The following is a 19,413-nucleotide window of genomic DNA, read 5'->3' as shown; positions in this document are numbered from 1 at the left end:
AAATGGTGCCAAGTGCAGCAAAGCCAAGTTAAGAGTCAAGGAGCAATTGTGAGGCTCCAGTGAGTGTCTCCCCAGCAATAATATCCCACCTTCTGCCACAAAGGCTAAACCAGTGTATTCTAGCACTTCTTACACTATTCAAAGCCTCCCCTAGGCTGATGATACCAGCACTAGTACAAAGATTTAATTTTTTAAGTATTTTAAGTAACAATGCAGTAATATATTTAAGAAGTATCTTTGAAATGATGGTTTACTGCAAGAATTTGGCTACTGCAAACAGAAGATAGGTACTCTTTTAGATCCTAGTCCAAATTTCTCATTTCCTTTGAAAGGCCCAGTCCTTCATCAGAAAACTGGCACTATTATAGGAACAAACACAAGGGAATTGACTTTCTGGAAGACTCATGCTGGGAAATGAGAATATTCTAGACACTGCAGAAAGCACATGTTGAGACATGTCTGAGTTTTCCCAAACTACAGCAGATGTATTTATGTATTGTCTCTACCAACTTTTGTTTAAACTATTTTTAGTGACTTTCAGGTAAATCTGAAGATAAAATTCACCTTGAAAATTAGTAAATGTTACCACAGCTATTTTGAGGGAAATTATATTTTTAAAAGATTATTTATGAACAATAGAGGACAGAATGCATAGATTTGTTTGAATGATGGCTTTAAAAAAAGCATCCTGGAAATATGCCTGTAACATAAATGGTAATATTCTCTCTTATGCAGTGGATAAAAACACTATGAAATGAAGATGCTGCCCTTTGTCTGAAATGACAATGTTAAGGTAATCTTTCAACACCCTCTTACAAATGCCAGTAAATAATTAGGGCTCTGGAGAATATCTTTTGCTGTCAATAAATGTAAGTGTGTGCTTAAATCAGGCCTTTGAGCTGCTGCTTTAAATTTAGTTGATTAATGCTCTGTTGCACTGGGGTTGAAATTACCTTAAAGCATAAAGTCCCTCTAAAACTACTCCTCCTTGCCCCAGATAAATAAAAATGGAATCAGTGCACTTGCCCATCAGAAAAAAATAATTCAAATAACACCCTGAAAAATCAGTTAATAACATATTCATTGGTATTCATGAGATACAGGTGTCTTTAAAGGACCTCAGTGTAGGAACTAATATTTATGGTATCTGTTCTCTTCTTGATTATGAGAAATGCCCTGATGATCTTCCAGACTGACAAAAAACCTTGTACCAAAACCCATAAAACTCTAATCATGTCACAAATTAGAAGTGATCAAACTGGTGAGGGAAAAAAGTGGGAAAAGAGCAGTGGAGTGTAACTGAGAACAGGATGTGATCCTTTGTTAACCCCCCCAGTCAGACTGATGCAAAACTATCCTTAAAAAACCTCAGTTTCCAGTGACAGCCACACTGGAACAATATTTGTTATTTCACATGAGTCCTGCTGGAATCAGGCATCATTTTTTATTTATTTTTGTAAATCCTTACAGTAGCCAATCAGGCAGTAGAACAGAGTTTTCACTTGCTAAGGTTTCTGCATGTCAATACATGCGCCCCCACATTACTATGAATTGCAAGCCTGTAAAATTGCATCTATTTCTTGTTACTCAAGAATTTGTACCTTCTCTAAAATGAGCAGCCTTCATGGGGAGGGAAAGAAGATCTCCCCTGGCTCTGAGCAGGAATGTTGGGCACAGTAGCAGCCCTGCAGGGCGACCACATTTAATGGCTGAAGTCAGATATAAGCTCTTCAGGACTAGTAAATCAAGCAAAGTGCTTCTAGTCTGAGTTTGAAAATAAAATTGCAATTTGCAGCAGAGAATATTATATTCCAATGATGTTTCTGTAGTTAATCCAGTGGCAGTGTTTCAAAATCATAAAAGTTTCATCATTCTAAAAAGAGCAGTTCTTCATACATTCAGAGGAGATGCTTTAATTAAAAAGTGAAAAATCTTAATGTATTCATACTCAAGAAGGCTACTCAATGCTTTTCGTATCAGTCATGGTGGCATGGAGATAAGCCTGAAATACATAATTCTAGTTTGAATCATATTCTAGTCCTTATTTAAAGCCCATTTTACATATCTGAAATGGAAGTGCAGTTCACTTGTTTCTGGGTAAGACCAGAAGCACACTTGTTATTTTTATCCTTTTGGTTACCACAGTTCATTACTCCTTTTTGTTGCTTTAATATGAACTCACAGGCTGCTCTGGTAGGTGTGCACCGGCTCTGTTGCAGTAATTGTTGTGCCCTTGGCTGCTTTTCTGGCTGGGGCAGGAGTGGGTGCTCAGAGGCTGTGACAGTCCTGAGGAACCTGTGACAATCCCTGACCCGTGTCCCCTCGCTGGGGATGCTCTGAAATGCAAACTGCAGGCAGGAGAGACCCTGCATCCCACGGCAGCGGTGCTTGTGCCCTCTCCTTGCCTCCTGTGTCTGCAAGTGATGGGCTGGGATGTCTGGCAGCCTCCCCTGAGTTCAGCCTCAGTGGTGTCCAGCAGAGCAGGGACAGGTGAGGAGCTGCAATCCCCTCCCAGGCACTGGGCACAGCCCAGTTTATCCAGAGGAGGTGGCTGGGGCTGACAGGGCAGTGCCCTCTGGCATTCCCAGCCACACAGCCGGGATGGGGACAGGATTGTCACCCCGTGCTCAGGAGAGCAATCCCGGATTGTGACTGTGTGCTTTACAAAACCTCGGAACATGTGAGTGCCTCCGGGGGAACTGCAGTAGTACCCACTGCAGTTAGCAGACAGTCATATAAATTGGAGTTACTGCCAGCAATTTAGTCTTGAAATTAAACTATGCAAGTGGTAAATTGGCACCAAGGAGCCGACTATGGGGCTCACAGTTGGGGGCTCAGCTGACTGAGGTCAGATTTCTCTTTGTTAAATGTCAATAGCTGGCATTTAGAAGAGACAATCTATACAAACCAGTAAGACAGGGAATGAAAGAACTGCTGTTTAAAATGTCAAACTATTTTAAATCAAAACACAATTCCAGATAATTTACAAACTAAATCTGACCTTTTGTATTTGGAATATTTATACTGTGGCTGTGCATTCAGCAACAGAACTTGTAAAACTTGAGAGCCAGACATCTGTGCATGAATCTTCATCAGCAGAAGTTTGCAGATGGAAATAGATTTTATTGGACTGACTCTCAGCTGGAGCAAATTGAGAAAACTTTACTGAATCCAATACTCTGTTGACTTACAAGTGCTAATATCTGACCTCAAGCTTCTCTTCTCCCGGACAATGAGATATCTGTTTATTGGCAAAACCATATATAGCTACCAAAATTTATCTACAAGGACTGTTTTAATAATTTAGTCCCACTAGTTCCCCATCAGGGATGTTCATGGAAGAAAAGAAACCTCCCCAGGTGTAAAATAAAAGCAATGGGAAAAATACTCAAGCCTCCATGCTTGGAGAATATCTCTGCAGGGCTGACATGACACCAAAAGCATTGACAGGTTTTTGAGTAATGCTCAGCAGCGTGTAGGATTGCCTGAGGAGGTGTAGGATGGCCTGTCCTGTCCTGAGGAGGTGTAGGATGGCCTGTCCCTGTGCCCCCAGAGTGGGCACCCCACTGGAGTGGCGGGGAGGGTTTGGAGGGCTGTGAGCACACAGGCTGTGCCTGCCTGGGGCTGGACAAACTGGGGCAGCCACAGGGTGAATTCCCTTCACTGGGAATATCCCACACCACAGGCTGACCCAAAAGGTGGCACTTGTAGCAGCTGGGTGAGAATGAACCCAGATCACTCTGCCCTTTTCCCCTGGGAACGACCACAACGTGTCAGTGAGTCAGTGATATTAATGGCTAAACCCTCGGAGCCACAACAGTCAAAATATCCTTTCACGTGGCATTTGCAGTTCAGCTCTCAACAAATGAGGGTGCGCATTCAGAGAGGATTATGCATTAGGAAGTGTAACACTTAAAATCTGAACAATTAATTCCTTTAAAATTTGTATTCTCCTTCTGCGTGGGCAGTTAATAAAGGAGGGACTTACCACTTTGTGGATTTAGTACATGGTGTTTGTTTATAGACCAGCCACCCAGATTTGAAGCATCCATTTCAAAGCCTTGCAGGATTACTGTTCTCTTCTCCCACAGAATGAAATCAGGACATGTTTCATATTCATATCCCACCGACACTGCGAACAAATAATTAAAGATCTCTCAGCCCACCTTTCTCTCTGTGAACTGCTGGGCAGTTTCTCATTCCAGGTTTTGATATTCATCTCTCAAGTAATGATGCCACTAATTTCCCTCTGCCTGATTGCTATTGTTGTATGGTATTTTTTGAAAAAAGGGTTTAAAGAGATTAGTATGTTATTACAGCTATAGTCACTGCTGCTTCAAAGCAGAAAACTGTCTGTGGTATCAGTTATGGATTTCATAAGATTACAAATCTCCTCCAATGACTCCTGACTTGATTGTTTATTGCATTTCTGCTAATTACCTGAATAACAGCTTAAATAGAAAAGAATACATGCTAGAGCAAATTGGTTTTAATTTGTTTGCTGACTGTAAAAATTATAGTTAGGTGGAAATGGATTGACAAGCTGAACATTTCTAGAATTACACATTTATCTTAACAGCCTTGCACATTCCCAAAATACCTGATGAAAAATCTTGAATTTCCCCAAGGATGGTGGGACTTGGGAACTCAAATTGATTAAAACCCTTTTCCTTTAGTACTTCCATAAAACAAAAACAAAACTTCATAATTTTTGACAACTGTAATGCACCAACCTTTCAAAAAGAATTATTTATCTCTAACTTTACTGGATTTCAGTGAAACTCATTCTTAAGGCAAGAATATTTTTTGACTCCAAATTCCATAGCTCTACCCAGGAAATACTGAAATACTTCAAACCTTTCCAAAATAAAAATGTTTTTAAAAATTGTTTCTTTTCACTTTTTCTATGGAACAGCATTAGGTATATCTTACTTAACATACATAATTTTAATACCACCTAAATTCCATTATGGTAAACGATCAAAATATTTTGACCAGCTCTAACAGGATGCTTATTTATTCAGAACAAAAAAATGCTGCTTTGTCATCTCAGTTGTGACTGTGAGAAAATGGCCTCTTGTGAGGAGCTGGGAGACTGGAAAGATGCCAGCAAACATTTCTCCAACGAGTTTAAACAGAACCATTTTCATGTGGAAATATGCTCAGAAAGTCTTGTTTTCTGTAACTGGTTATGTGATCACTGCTGTCAATAACCCCCAAGAAAAATATAGATGTTTATAATATTTAGAAAACTAAAAGCAGATGGTTATAATCCTGACTTCCAGGACTTCAACCTGCTCCAATTTAATTTAATTAAAATGAAAACTGAAACAGAATGCATTATTAAATATTGCTAATATACCAGCAGAAGAAATTATTTTTGACAAAAATTCATATAATGGATGCAGATAAAGGTCCCTGAGTAACTGCAGTGTGCCAAATTAAATAAAGCTTTATTGGAATCTAACAAAGCATGCTAGTAATGCACATAAAATACCAAGATTTTCCTCCTATTTGGAAAGAAGCATAATTAACCTAAACTTTAAGGAAAAGAAACAAAATTAAGAACCAATTAAATAATTTAAAAGTTACTATCCAGCACTATTGTATAAGCTTTATTTATATTTAAACACACAAAGCTCATCTACTCCTAATTTAGGAAGCTGACTACAATCCCATTTGATGAGATGCTGTGTAATTGAATTAAAATGTTTTAAAGTCAGTCCAGACTTCACAGTCATTAGATGTTTTCTATATTAGAAATATCAGAATATTAGAAACAGTAGAATACTTCCTGATTTCTGGATTTGCACAAATACGTGCCAACAGCTACAGCTCACCTGTTACCTTCCCTCTCTGCAAAAACAAACAGGATTGGTACCAACAAACAGGGACTGGTACCAGCAAACAGGACTGGCACTGGCAAACAGGGACTGGTACCAGCACACAGAACTGGTACCAGCACACAGAACTGGTACCAGCACACAGGGACTGGTACCAGCACACAGAACTGGTACCAGCACACAGAACTGATACCAGCACACAGAACTGGTACCAGCAAACAGGACTGGCACTGGCAAACAGGGACTGGTACCAGCACACAGGTCCCTGCTGCTCCCTGCCTCACACCACACTGGGAAGTTCAGAGCCTTGCTGGCAGTGCCAGCACCTGACTGACCCAAAGCTGCCCTCCCCCTGTGCAGATGTGAACCAGGAGTGCAGGATCAGCTTGATAGGGGAGATGATGCATCAGTTCTGCAGACCTGGCACCCAAGGGTGGAGTCTGGACTCCTCCAGGCCAATGCCATGTGTGAGCTACAGTTGGAATGAGAAGACCTGAGCTTCTGCATGAGCATTCATAGCAGATCAGGAAACTAATGAAGCCAAAAATGTATCACTTATTCTCTGGTTGCTTCAGTTTTCAGCTGAATTTGTTCCTGATCTGGCTCATTTCATGATCCAGTGAATGTGAGTGGTGGCTATGGGTAAGGAGAGAAGGTGGGAATGTCCCTGCAGGCAGCAGCCCATGCTGTGTGTGCTCAGGGAGACAGTGGGACAAGCTTTTCCCTTTTCTGGGAAAACCTTCAGCTGACCCTTTCATTTGCCTACTGCATTATGGAATCACACTCCACAGTTTGGTCTCTTGACCATCATGGACATCTCTGTCTGTCTATGCATCATTCCCAGAGAAGAAATGACAAAGAAAATGCTCTAATGACAATAAATGACAAGGAAAACGCTCTAATGACAAGGAAAATGCTGTAATGCTCTTCCCCCCAGTGCCTCCCCACAGCCCAGCAGTGGCAGCACACAGTCCCTGTCACACTGCAGAGCCTGCCTGGCTCCTTCTGCACTCTGCCTGCAGGGAGCTCACCCCAGATTCAAGGGAAGCTCCTGCCTGCCCCTCAGAACAGCACACGCAGACATGGAATGAGGTGTGGAATATTCCTTGTCACCCCAACCTGCCAGTGCTCCTGGTCATACAGAGCAAAGAGAACTGCTGCAGAGCCCAGTGGGGTCCATCCACAGCACTAAGCTTTGCTTGTAAAGTAAGTAATTCTAATACAAAGCCTCTATTAGCCCATTAACCAACATAACATCAAATTAAATTAAAAAATAGAAAGCCTTTAAAAAAACAAATCATGAAATTAATGAAAGAAAAATGCTGGCTAAATAAAATGTGTTTGCACAGACAGCACTTCTGTAGCAATTCTCAGAATAGTCTGTGCTGCTTGCTGAACAGAGCCTATGAAACATGATGGGTTTTGGATAAACATCTTTAAACAACAAATCCATTAGTTTTAACTCTTGGGGACATGAAATGTAGTAAGAAAGGATGCCCAAAAGTTAGAATTTTGCAAACCCTAAGCGGAAATGACATTTTAAATGTCACAGCCAAAAAATGACAGAAACAATGACACACCAAAGGTCATATTCAAAGTAACATTCAAAACCAGAGACAGCTGAATATAATGCCGTTAGTACATAACCATTCTCTGAGGGAAAAGGGAATTTTCAAATTGATTAAATTAGAAAGATGACATTGGAAGAACAAGAAAATAAATGTTCTTGGGAAATCATACAAGTCACTTCAGTGACTTCAGCCAAAGAGACATTTGATTTAAAAGAATGTGGGAGCAGCAACAAAATTTATTTGCCATATTTTCCTGGCTTGATGCGTGCGAGTGCTTCTACTTACACCAAGGTGATTCTACATACCCATGGCCTCAGCCAGACCAGAAACCTTCTGTCCATAGATATCTGTCTTATTCCAGGCAAACGTGTACACCAGATTGGCTGCAGCAGGAAACCATTTCTGAAGCAGACGACCCTCCACAGCCACGATGAGGTGGACTTTGGCCATTCCAGGAGGGATGGTGGTGTGCGTCAGAATAATGCGCAGCAAAGTCTTGTATCCCGGGGTCCGGCTGCTCAGGTAACTGAGCTTCACAAAGCTCGAAGGAATTGCAATTTCCTCCTGGACCACCTTGGAAAAAACAAACACATTGTTGTATCTGCAGCCAAGAGAAACGCAGGACTGTAACAGGAAGAGAGCAGGTGATGACTTTAGGTTCCACAAATGTGATGTGAACACAGCGCCACTGAAACAACTGGGTTTATTTCAGCAGTGTCAGGCACATGACAAAATGTCCAGCACCAGACACTGTTTGTCAACTGACTGGATGGCAGGCTGGCTGTTTGATAAAGGGCCTCTTCCTCTGATGCTTTTCTCTTATCTGCTGGGGAATGAATACTGCAGCCGTGCACATACTCATACAAACAAGCTGTGCAGCTTTATCTTGGCTTTATTACTCCGTTTACTTAACTGGAATACAATTAAAATTTTTAAATACACACACACCTAACATTAACATCATATGCATTGTGATGTTAAGATACTATCCTGCTTTGGAGACAGTAAGTTTAACTTGGGGAGTGTCAAGGAAGAAAAAAACCCTTCCTGCTAAACCATCTGTGCAGTCAGGCCAAGCTGCAGAGGAAGGGGCAGCAGCAGGAACCTGAGTGGGGACACAGAGCAGTGAGGATGACACTGAGCAGCAGAGGCACCTGGCCCACAGCTACATCCCCAGGCAAGCTTGGATGTGCCCACTGTGGGTGGGATCAATTCCCACTGCAATGGAGAGGGGCCCCAGCAACCAGCCCTGCAAAGGCTCTGAGCTGGTCAGGGCACAAAGAAACCTGCCTTGACCTTTAGAATGATGTGGGCCTTGGAGCTACAAAAAGGGATTGAGCTTGGAGAAAAGAGCTGCTCTGGGACACTGTGAGGAGGAGCAGGCAAGAGATGAGAATGGCTTCTTGGAGGGTGCTACCACAGTCACTCAAAAGCCACCTGAAAACTAGACTGTGTTTAACAAGGTTAATGATGTTAGTGCTTTCCTTTACTGATGAATCAAAACCCGTCACAATGTTAAATTCATCATGCTTGGAAAAAGACAAACCGCTCCGTTTACGTTTTCTAGTTTTTTAAAATTCCCTTATTTAACAATAGATTACTTCACTTTCAACCAATTTTATTTACACACTGCAACAGTATCACTGTCACAGCATTGCTGCAGTACAGCTGGAGGCCTGCCAGCACTTGTCCTTTGGACATATGAAATGTGGTGTTGCCAGGGAAATCCTGCTCCCTTTATTGTTCCTGATTTGCAGTGTTCCCCTTCTTTCCTGCTGACATCCCAGCTGCCCTCTCTGTCATACATCTGACATTCCTTTCCATTTTGTAACAGAAAAGCAGGAAGAAATATTCATGCATTAATACATGCTAATATATCTCTGTCTCCTATTATTCTCAGTTAATTTTCGCTCAATTCCCAGAACCATACAATGAAATTCAACATTATAAGAAACCTCCTTTAAGTCCCAAGCAAAACAACAGTTAATTATTAGATTAATTAGAAATTACTTTAAGCACTTAAGGGAGTACACTTAAGGGAGTATCAAGAAAAAAAAATTAAAAAAGAAGTCCTGAAGATCATGTTAAAATTGCTCTGACTTGGAAAGAAAGTAATAAACCCCAAGAATGTGACATAAAGCTGTGAATGGATGAAACACCCCTAGGAATGTTCAAGGTATCATGCCTCACACTGATGTTTGGGAAGTTGTACTGTTCATCTGTAACCAGGAATGGGTTTGGGCCTCATTACCAACAAACCAGGGTTTCCATAATAATTCATGTCAGTATTCCCCACCTTCCTCTGCTTGAAGGTGAGAAATGAAGCACCTTTAAATATTAAAAAGTAAAGAAAGAATAAAGACAACAGAATTTTGTTAATCAGCACTAAATAGATATTCTTTGGTGCTACTGTGTCAAGTGAATGACATTACAGCAGTTATTTGCTCACTGTCTTTGAAGACTGTCTAAACCTGCTTCTAACAGAACAAACTGTTAATTGAAAAGTCTTTTGATTACCTGTAGCTCTGGAATAACAGTTCCTCTCTCAGGACAGGACCCTCCAAATGCTGTCAAGGGAGAAGGGAGTACAATGGGATTTGGACTGATAAAGCCACTGATGTCACAAGATGGTTTCTCTGACTCTGTTCTCTGCATTACAACTTTGTCTACAATGACAAATCTATTCCAAGGCAACCAAAGTGTTCTTTTTTCAGATATGAAAGGAGATCTGTCAAAAACCAGAGTGACAGAGATTCCTCCAACAGCCACAAGGTCAAAACTGGAAAAGAGAAAACAAATAGTTTTTTCTTTTTTTTTTTTATCACATTACCACATCTTTCATCACATCACAAAGAAAAACCTTGTGTTTGCTATTACAGCTCTTAATTTATTATGAGAAATCATTCAAGTGTACATTCCTCGCATCACCTTGGTATCCACAAAGCAGCTTTCCCTCTGTGTGCTTTCTCCCTGCATGCACCAACACCAAGGCACAGAATTTCACTGCTACTTGCCCTCTGCCCCCTCTATTTATCAATTAACATCAAACTAACGAGCCACCTGTAACACAAGTGTGAACCCAATTGCTTTGGTTCATAGGAAAAGAAATTCCCATCCCAGAAAAAGGATGCCACTCATCATCTATGCAGGAAGAGCATGCAGAATAAGAAGGTTTAAAGCCTGTTAGGCCTTGGGTCTATTAACATAAGCCTTTCCCTTTTTCTACAAGCAGCAGGAGGAAAAGGTTGAGTACACTGAGCACATGACCTCCCTGCACAGGGTACGGAATTTTTGGGAAAGATGGTGATTAATTGCACTGAGAACTGAGTCAGCTCTTGAACACAAGGAGGCTGATCCTCTGGGAGCTGCTGTGAAGGACCTTTGGCACATCTGGGCTGCAGAACAGTGGGGCACAGAAGGCATCAGGCTCAGTCTCCATTTCCAGAGTTTCTGACACCCACAGGCAACACAAGGTAATATGTAAATAGCTACTTCACTCTCTGTATCACTGAATGCATCTATTATGGAGGATTTTGATGGTAACAAACTGTGATAAGAAGTCAGACCTAATTATGCATATCTCATCACATTTCCCAAATGACACCGATTACATTCACAGCAAAATACAGGTAGCATATTTTAATGCAACAACTTCATCCAGGCTAGCGTAAGGAGGAGATGCTAATTACTAACTTTCAGTGGTGCCATTTGAAAGTCAATAAACTGAGGTGAAATAAATATGCATGCTCCTTACTTCTATAAATTGGCAAAGCCAAACAAAAAAAAAAAAAAATTGTGGAAACAGTGACAAATGGCAGCATTTTTTCCCTGCTGGAAAACAGCTTCAGATTTCTTGTAATTCACAACCCAGCCAAGGGAGGTGAAGGCTTAAACTGCCCTTAACAGCTTCACTGAAGTTCAGGAACAAGTCATGACCCTATTGCAAATGGATGGTCAGCCCTGGAGTGCAATATAGAACATATTAAAACCTCACCTTCTCTGAGAAATGAACCCAGACCTGTGAGGCTGGTGCAGGGCTGCTTATGGAACAGCAATTAAACCATCTGTCTTCGGAAAGAGTCTGTTCCCACTTTTCCCTGTGTGTCTCAGGTGATCAACTAAAGAATTTGACTGCACCTCAATAAACTATCTGGATGATTTACACTCAACAACAACAACATGTGGGAAGACAGGGTATTTCCTGGAAAACCTGACTTGTGAAAATACTCCAATGTCAAGAAGACACTGTTACAGCAGACCTGGCACATTTCGACTCCAGGAATTTGAATTTCACCATAATTTTGTTGCAGTTCAGGGTTTTTTTTCCTTCTCTTTCTTCCTTGGCCCCTTCACTACAGAGAGCTCCAACCAACAGTGCTCCCAGAGCGGGAGGCAGATGCCATCCTGCAGGCACACTGAGAGCTGTGATGTCTATGACAGTTCTGTACAAAACCTTGCAGAAGGCCTTGCCTACACAGCCCTGAGCCAGAGGAGGCTCACACATGCAAGGCTGACCTTCCATCCTGGCGGCTGATGGTGTACCCATACTCGCTGTGGTGCAGGAAGCTGACGTTCACTCCAACCAGGGGCGTCCCATCGACGGCCACCACCTGGCCCCGGATGACACACGCCCGTCTGCAACACAGCAGCAGAAGGCAACAGTGACAAACATCAGGACAAACAGTTACAAACAACAGCTACAAACATCTTTTGATGTCACAAACTGGGCTGTGCCTTGGTCCCAGACAGACTCTGCAGTCAGTGACTGTTGATTTGTGGAAGAAAAGTCATACAAGCCCCAAAGCCTGATTTGAAAAAGCATTCTGTCACAAGGGCAACACAGACCCCCCCACGAACTGTTGGGATTGGGAGGATATATTCTCATTTGCTGACATATTTTGGGGTACTATTTGTTCTGGCACTGAATGGCACTACAGAGGTTTCACTGATGGTGTGATTTAGCTTGCTGCAGCTCCAGGGAGTTATGGCTTGTGAAAGGAGAGAATGGAACCTCATTCCCTGCTGCTAGGTATAGGGCACTGCTGTCTGTTAGAAAAAAGCTGAACTAATGTGATAAGGCAGCAGTGAGGTCCACGGGCTTCACCCAACTTCAGAAAGTTACACAGTTAAACTCACAGGGGGCCTAATCAAGTGTAACATACATTTCTCTCCATCTCCCACCACACGTGATGCCCTTCCAAATCCCCTCTGGGATGTGCTGGACTTGCACCCACTTTGCCCTCACATCCAGCGCAGGGGCTGGGATGTGGCAGCACAGCAGAACACATCAGAGTCAGTGGGCAGGAAAGTGAACTCATTACAAAGTGTGTCTAATCAGAGGCTAACAGGATCACAGAGTCATAGAAAATGAGAGCTGAAAGGAAATACAAGACTTTATCTTGTCCATTCCTTTGCCTCGGGTTACATCACCCATGCCTCCATCAGCCCAGACAGATGCTTGTCTAACTCTATAAGCTCACCCAGTAACCCATTCCAGTGCCTCTGTGAGAGTGCTCTACTCATGGCAAGTTCTTCCTATGTCCAGTTGGAGCCTCCACCTTTGTCCTTTCAGACCACTGCTTTCACCTCAGTCACAGAAATGGTGAAGACATTATTCTGTCTTAGATTTAACCTTTTACCTATCTGAATAACAAAACATAAAGGAATCAGGTCTCCAAAGGATGAGGAATAAGATATAAAATATCCTCATGGTGCAGATTAGGACCTAGTGGGATTTTCTAAGGGTTTACACAGACACATTCCTCTGAAGTTCCTCCCAGTATTTTTGCCCTGGGCTGTCAGCTACATCACATCACCACACCTCCAGAGGCTGAACCGACCCAGGTCCTGGGAACTCCTGATCCTGCTGCACCCATTTCCTGGAACGGCTGTTTGAGGTAAGGGAGGGAACAATGGATGCAGAGGTCTTCTGGCAACATCAAGACATTTTGGGTCAAAACCAATAGAATACTTATAAAGTGAACTAGCATTAATTACTCAGTATAAATGACAAGCATAAGTTTAGGCATTGTTATGTTTCTTTCTCAATCGGAAAATTTGTGGCAAACCTCAACAGACACACCCACTGCACAGTGAATATGTGATCTAAAGGAAAATAACTTAATAGTTCCTCAGACAGAAATTATTTAGGAGTCTACATATGAATTTAAAAAATATCCCTAGAGAGATTAATTGACCATGATCCAATGAAATCATATGCAGAAATTGGAGAACATAAATTTCTGAAAATTTTGATATGCTTCTTAAGATCCCATTCTCCCAAGCCACTAACAGGACACTGATTTATCACCATGATATCATCAAACCCGTCTGACTACGACCTGAGAAAATGCAACTGATAAAAAAATGAACTTCTTTGTGAGTTCACCATTCACCACAGCTGCTATTCCATGCTCCCAGGCCATGGAAAGATGCTGATAAATCCCAGAGGAATGGGAGATGCTGCACTACTGCCAGTGTGCAAAGCAAGAGCTCTGATTTATCACCTCATTTTCTACATGAAGTAAATTGGTTGTGGCCCTATTTGTGGCCCAAAAATCGGCTGCTCTACTGAAGGCAACTGAGCTCCTGTTTGTCTCAACAGACTCACAAGACTCACTCAACAGAACAGCCAGGTCCAAATACTCTTTGATTTGTCAGAGCAGAAAATACCTGTTTTGATTATTTCCCCGTATTTCTAACATCAACAGATGGGCATTTTCTTTTCTAATACCTTTATGAGTGCACTCTGTATATTTACAACACACACTGGTGTGAGAGTGAGAGCCCTGGGAGTAATCATTACTCAGTGCATTAATCTTGCACTCCTGTTTACTCATTCCACACAGACCTGTCTTCTGACACTACTCTGTCCTCGTATTTTATCAAGCACACAGATTTGTATGATAACAGCTCATCAAAATCTCCATTATTTCATCCATGGTCTTTCTATGCTTTGTTCGTTCACCTCACTTCCCATTATTCATAAATAATATTAAGAGACTTATCTTTCAACATTCCCCTTTTTTATTCATCATATTTTACAAGCCACACATATTTACGGTATGCGATAAAGACACATAAACCTCATTATTCTACATTTATCTGCACTGAATTTTCTCTGTAATCTCTTACATTTTAAATGCCCTAAGCCTGCCTCTGTGTTCCTACATTTGTCCTCATTATTTAATGTCTCTTTATGACCTACTCCAAACTGAAGAGTCTTCTCCAGCCTCTTTTTGAATTACCAGAACCTACTAAATCTTGGACTAAGCACTTGATCAGAACTGGCTTTAATTCTGGCATTGACTCCAGCTATGAAAACATTTTTCAGTTACTTTAAGACCAGCACGAGTCTCCAAGGTTCAGGAGATAACCAGAAGCCCCAGAAGGTAACCAGAAGCCCCAGGAGATGATAACCAGGAGCCCCAGTCTGCTCTGCCCTGTTCTCAGAGCCCTGGCAGCTCACAGAGCAGCCCCATGTCCCCAGCACGAGGGTTCCCTGCAGCTCAGAGAACTTCTCACTCCATTGCTCCCCCCAGCAGAGCTCCTGGAACTCTCAGAGCGTGTTCCCTGCAGCTCCTCTGCCTCCACATCCATCCCTGCCCAGATGGGCTGCAGGCCCTGCTGCCACTGCCTGCCCCTGTTCATCTGGGCAGAGATGCCTCTGAGGACGCTGAGGTCTCCTCAGTGCACTGCACTTTCTGCCTCCCAGACCCATTCCCCACTCTGCTCTGCCTCCTCACGGGGACAATCTGGACACCTCTCTGTGGTGACTGTGTAATCCCAGACCTAAGGCTTTCCGAGTGGTTTTAACTCGAAACTAAGTGCAAAAATGTCTTTTCTAATTTGGTGATGCTGGGCAGCAACATGCCCCTGATAAGCTGCCTTAGTGTTTTCAAATGCATAAAAAATGCTCCCAGTCCCCTGGCAAGCTGTGCTAAATCTGCAACTCCAGAGGGAGCAGTTGGCTTTTTGAGAGAAAGCTGAGATTCCCAGGGGTTACAGGGGCCTAAAAGAAGTAGGATTCCTCTGTCAATGCTTCCTGGATCAATCCACGAGTAACTGAGGAACTCACCACTCTGGATCTCAGGTCTCTGCTGTCAGGCAGTTTGTCTGACATCTCTAATTTAAAATATGAACAGAAGTTTAAATTTTAGATGTATTCTTTCAGTACTTGGAAAGCATTTTATTATTTTACCTCCATCCTGCCTTGCTCTGCTGCTGCTCACCTGCTCTTGCTTTGCTTTTGTTTTGCATGTTAAGAATCCATAAGCACCTCAGGCTGAGACATTAGCCTCAGATACGGAACTCTGTCAAGCAGCTTGTCAATTTGCAAGTGTCACATTACCAGAAGATGCCATTTACTGTATTACATTTCTGATTAAAATCTTCAGTGAGAGAAATTAAGCTGAAGGCTAGTGAGGTACATTTGTTTCTTCCTGCTGACACTGTTGCTGTAAGCAGCATTTGAAGGGTAATTAATTCAGTACCATACACTGGACCCTTTTCCTGGGCAATTTGCAGTGAGTCAAATAACTTGCCAGCAGCATGCATGGAAAAAAAAAAAAAAACCTCAGCAAAGAAACAAGTTAAAACCCTTCCTGAGAACAGGAGTTGACAAAACCATTTTAATCTGCTGCACCCTGCTACATGCAGCAGGTTAAATCCATGCCTGATGTGAGCAAGCACATTTCCCTTTATCCACAATGTCTCAAATCTGCCTTTCAGCATGGCACAGTCCAAGTGGGAGTTTGGAAAAGCCCAGTGCACACAACATGGCTTTGACACAACAGAAAGTAAAATGGTTTGCAAACATGTAGCCCCTTAACATTATTTTTGGTGTAGTATTTAGTCATGGCTCATGCAATATCCTGACTGCACTGTGTAAGCCAATTATTTAAATATTAGACCTAAGCTGAAGTCCAAGATGCAAATGCAGAGGGATAGGCATTTCAGCAGCTGTCAGAACAACTAGCTTTAGTACTTCAGATTATTTGGAAAATTCCAGGATATGGCAGAGACCAAACAGTTCCAGTCTGAAGGACAGAGATAATCTTCACCATTTTTGATAGCTTTCCAAAATCTAATCAACATCATTTTGTCTCCAGTGAGATTCATGCAAACAGCATCATCCATACTAGAGTTCCACTGACCTGTGGGACAATAAAACACTGCACAATGTCATTTGAATCAGAAGACTGAAAACATTGGATAGAAGCCTCCTCCTTAATCCTCTTAACGGTCTCAGTGATGTCTTGTAAAGGGAAATGAAAAAAAAACCCAAAGACAGATAGGGCTTTGCAAAACTGGAGCACCAGTGGGAATGGATGGCAGTGCTCTGAAATAAATGCATGCCACTATTACATCCAATCCTTCTGACATTTCACACTGAACCACCAGTGCTATAAAATCAGTGCAGGCAGCCACGAGTTAACATCATCTGCCTAGACAGAAACTTTTCAGCAATTGCCCAAAGGAGATTAAAACCCCCTAAGCATTCTTTGGTCTTTACCAGATAGGCTGGATCACAGATTTCTGATGTTTTTTACTGTAGCAGCAGTTGTCTTTCTGTATTTTTTTCAGTAATCTTAATCCCCAGGAGAAGAACCGACACAAGATGACAGATTGGCACTGTCAGAGGAAGATTTCTGAACAGAGGCAGCACAGTGTAGCTGCTGCCTCCTTCAGAGACCCTGCTTATCTCTCATCCTTGAATAAAATTCTGGCAGTTTTTAATAATATTTGACTTCTGGATGAACAGCCTGGAAGACTCGAGGATGAAGCAAAGTGTGGGCTGAGGAAGCCTTTGGGGTGCCCAGCAGAGTGCAGATTGCTGCTGACAAACCCCAGGGGACAGCATGGCACGAGTCTCCAGGCACTGCCCTGACCCCAAAGATGCTGCCACCCTCATCTGAACCCCAGAGATCTTATCTCCAACCTAACTAGGAGCTATTCTGCAGTGGGAGGCAAGGCTGTCTGGGGTGTCAGTGACACCACAATGCCAGGAAAGCCCTGCTCCTCACTGGAAGGACTTCAGGAACCATGGTGAGCGTGGGCTGCTGCTCCCACACCCTTCACTCTTCAAAGGCATGGCAGGCAGCAGGGTAAAGGAACGAAATACTCAGAAAAAGCTTTTAAATCCAAGTTAAATCCCATCCATGATAGCTTTAAAAGATCAATTCCTTCTATCTATAAAAGCACGCTGATGGGATTATGTGCAATCTGGCTGCTAACATTTGCAGTGTCACAGAGCACTGTACAGGCACCTTGAGCACTCACTCACCTCCTCCCTGCAAACCCCTCCCTGCCAGCCATTTGGACCAGGAACATCTTTCAGTGGTGGCTTTTGGTTTCAATTGCACACAGGGCCAGCCAAGGAGCCTGCCCCAACTACAGTGGCCTCATTCACAAGAGACCCAGCAGGTGCTTCCCATGGAGCTCATCTTCATGGCCAATTGTTCTACATATTTATAACATCCTGCTACATTATTAATAGTGATTAAACGTTTAGGTATTTCAGATCAATAATGACTGTTTACAAACTTACTTCATCAAAAATTCATGCTGGAGGAAAAAAAAGTGCACTGAATTTGTGTGCAGGATTGTGCTGAGGTTGTAATCTGAGTGCTGTGTACTGTGAAAATAAAAAAATTCTTATGTGCTTATTACTGGAACATGGTTTATCTAATGCACAGACCAAGTTGACAGGGTAATAGTCAGGTGATGTGGATGATTTGTGGATCTCTTTGTCAGCATGTAAGTTATAGCTTCCCAAGTGAACTGCAGCATAAAAACTTATGTGCCTCTCTATTTCAAATGTGCAAGAAAATACGTGTTGCCAGGTTTTCTGAGCAAGTAAGTGCCCTTTTTGTACTTCACAGTTCCTTCCTGTTAAAGGGCAAAGCCAATCTCACAGACTTTGGGATCATTCTGCTCTTTGCATGACGACCTCCAGCACAAACCAGGAAACTCCACACTGCTTTATCAAGGTGCAGCAAAACCAAGGAAGGTTTTAAATTATATGTCTAGATTATATGTAAGTGACACATATTTTATTTATTACACTGCAAATACCAATCCAACTGTATTGGGCAGAATGGTGACTGAGGACAGCAGATGTGAATCCCTCTGCATCCTGCCATGATGTAGGAACAGCGTGGAGGGCTGAACTTCCCTGCTGATTTTACAAGTATGAGACAACTTATCTTCCACAACAGTCAGTGTTGTTAGCAGCAGCAGTTTGCTGCTGGGACATTTCCACCAATCAGACAGGTGGCAACAACAACAACCTGATAACCAAGACCCTCAGCTCTTGGGACTTTAAAGTTTGCCATCCTCTTGAGCATTTTATGAGTACTGGTGGAGAACCCTCAGCTCTCCAGGTATCCCTATTTTCCCTGGTTAAATAATTTAACTGCAGTTCTCAGTACCCAGAGAAGTCTTTCATCGAAAAGAAGACTCACCTGCTCTCAAAAGAGACATCTCCTGGGATTACATGAGTGCTTTCCTTCCCAATGAGGAACCTGATCCGGTCATAGAAGAGCCTGGGAGGATGCTGAGAGAAGGGGGGTTGGCTGTGCTGAATGAGGTCAAGGGGATCAGGCGAGCCCTGGCACAGAGGACTTGAGAAACAATTGCTTTGCTGACAGCAGTCAGGGTCTACACAGTCTGTCAGGCCATCTGAAATGGAAAGAATGGCAACTTGAGGAAATTGAGCTGTTCTGAGAATAAAGCACCACATTTATGAGCAGAGAGCACAGGAGGGATGGAATCAATGTGAAGGCATGCTGATTATGACACAGTCTAATTCAATACAGCATTAATGTACACGCTTGGTCCAGGAGGGGCATTTGTCTCAGTCATTAACACTGCATCACCTCACCAAGTCTCCCTCAGAAAACAGAACCTACAAACCAAGGGAACGGGGGAGAGCAGAGCTCCCTGCAGAAGAGGCAGAAGGAAGTCACTACACTTCACTTGTCAGTGCAACGTGATCC

At 42.6% G+C, this 19,413-nt stretch overlaps 1 protein-coding gene across 1 annotated transcript in view; it reads right to left on the bottom strand.

Moving 5' to 3' along the window:
* The window catches only part of LOC136370355 (teneurin-1), a 112,319-nt gene that overhangs the window by 53,222 nt on the left and 39,684 nt on the right, over window positions 1-19,413 (bottom strand). Inside the window, exons 9-13 of the mRNA XM_066333718.1 lie at window positions 18,880-19,096; window positions 11,930-12,049; window positions 9,932-10,193; window positions 7,720-7,987; window positions 3,989-4,132 (exon numbers count right to left, since the gene is read on the bottom strand). Of these exons, the coding sequence (XP_066189815.1) occupies window positions 3,989-4,132; window positions 7,720-7,987; window positions 9,932-10,193; window positions 11,930-12,049; window positions 18,880-19,096 (1,011 nt within the window). The remainder of the gene's footprint in view (window positions 1-3,988; window positions 4,133-7,719; window positions 7,988-9,931; window positions 10,194-11,929; window positions 12,050-18,879; window positions 19,097-19,413) is intronic.

Source organism: Sylvia atricapilla, chromosome 21 (genome assembly GCF_009819655.1).
Source record: "Sylvia atricapilla isolate bSylAtr1 chromosome 21, bSylAtr1.pri, whole genome shotgun sequence".
Classification (NCBI taxonomy): Eukaryota; Metazoa; Chordata; class Aves; order Passeriformes; family Sylviidae; genus Sylvia; species Sylvia atricapilla.
The sequence above is the reverse complement of the archived record's forward strand: the minus strand, read 5'-3'. Positions and strand labels throughout refer to the sequence as shown.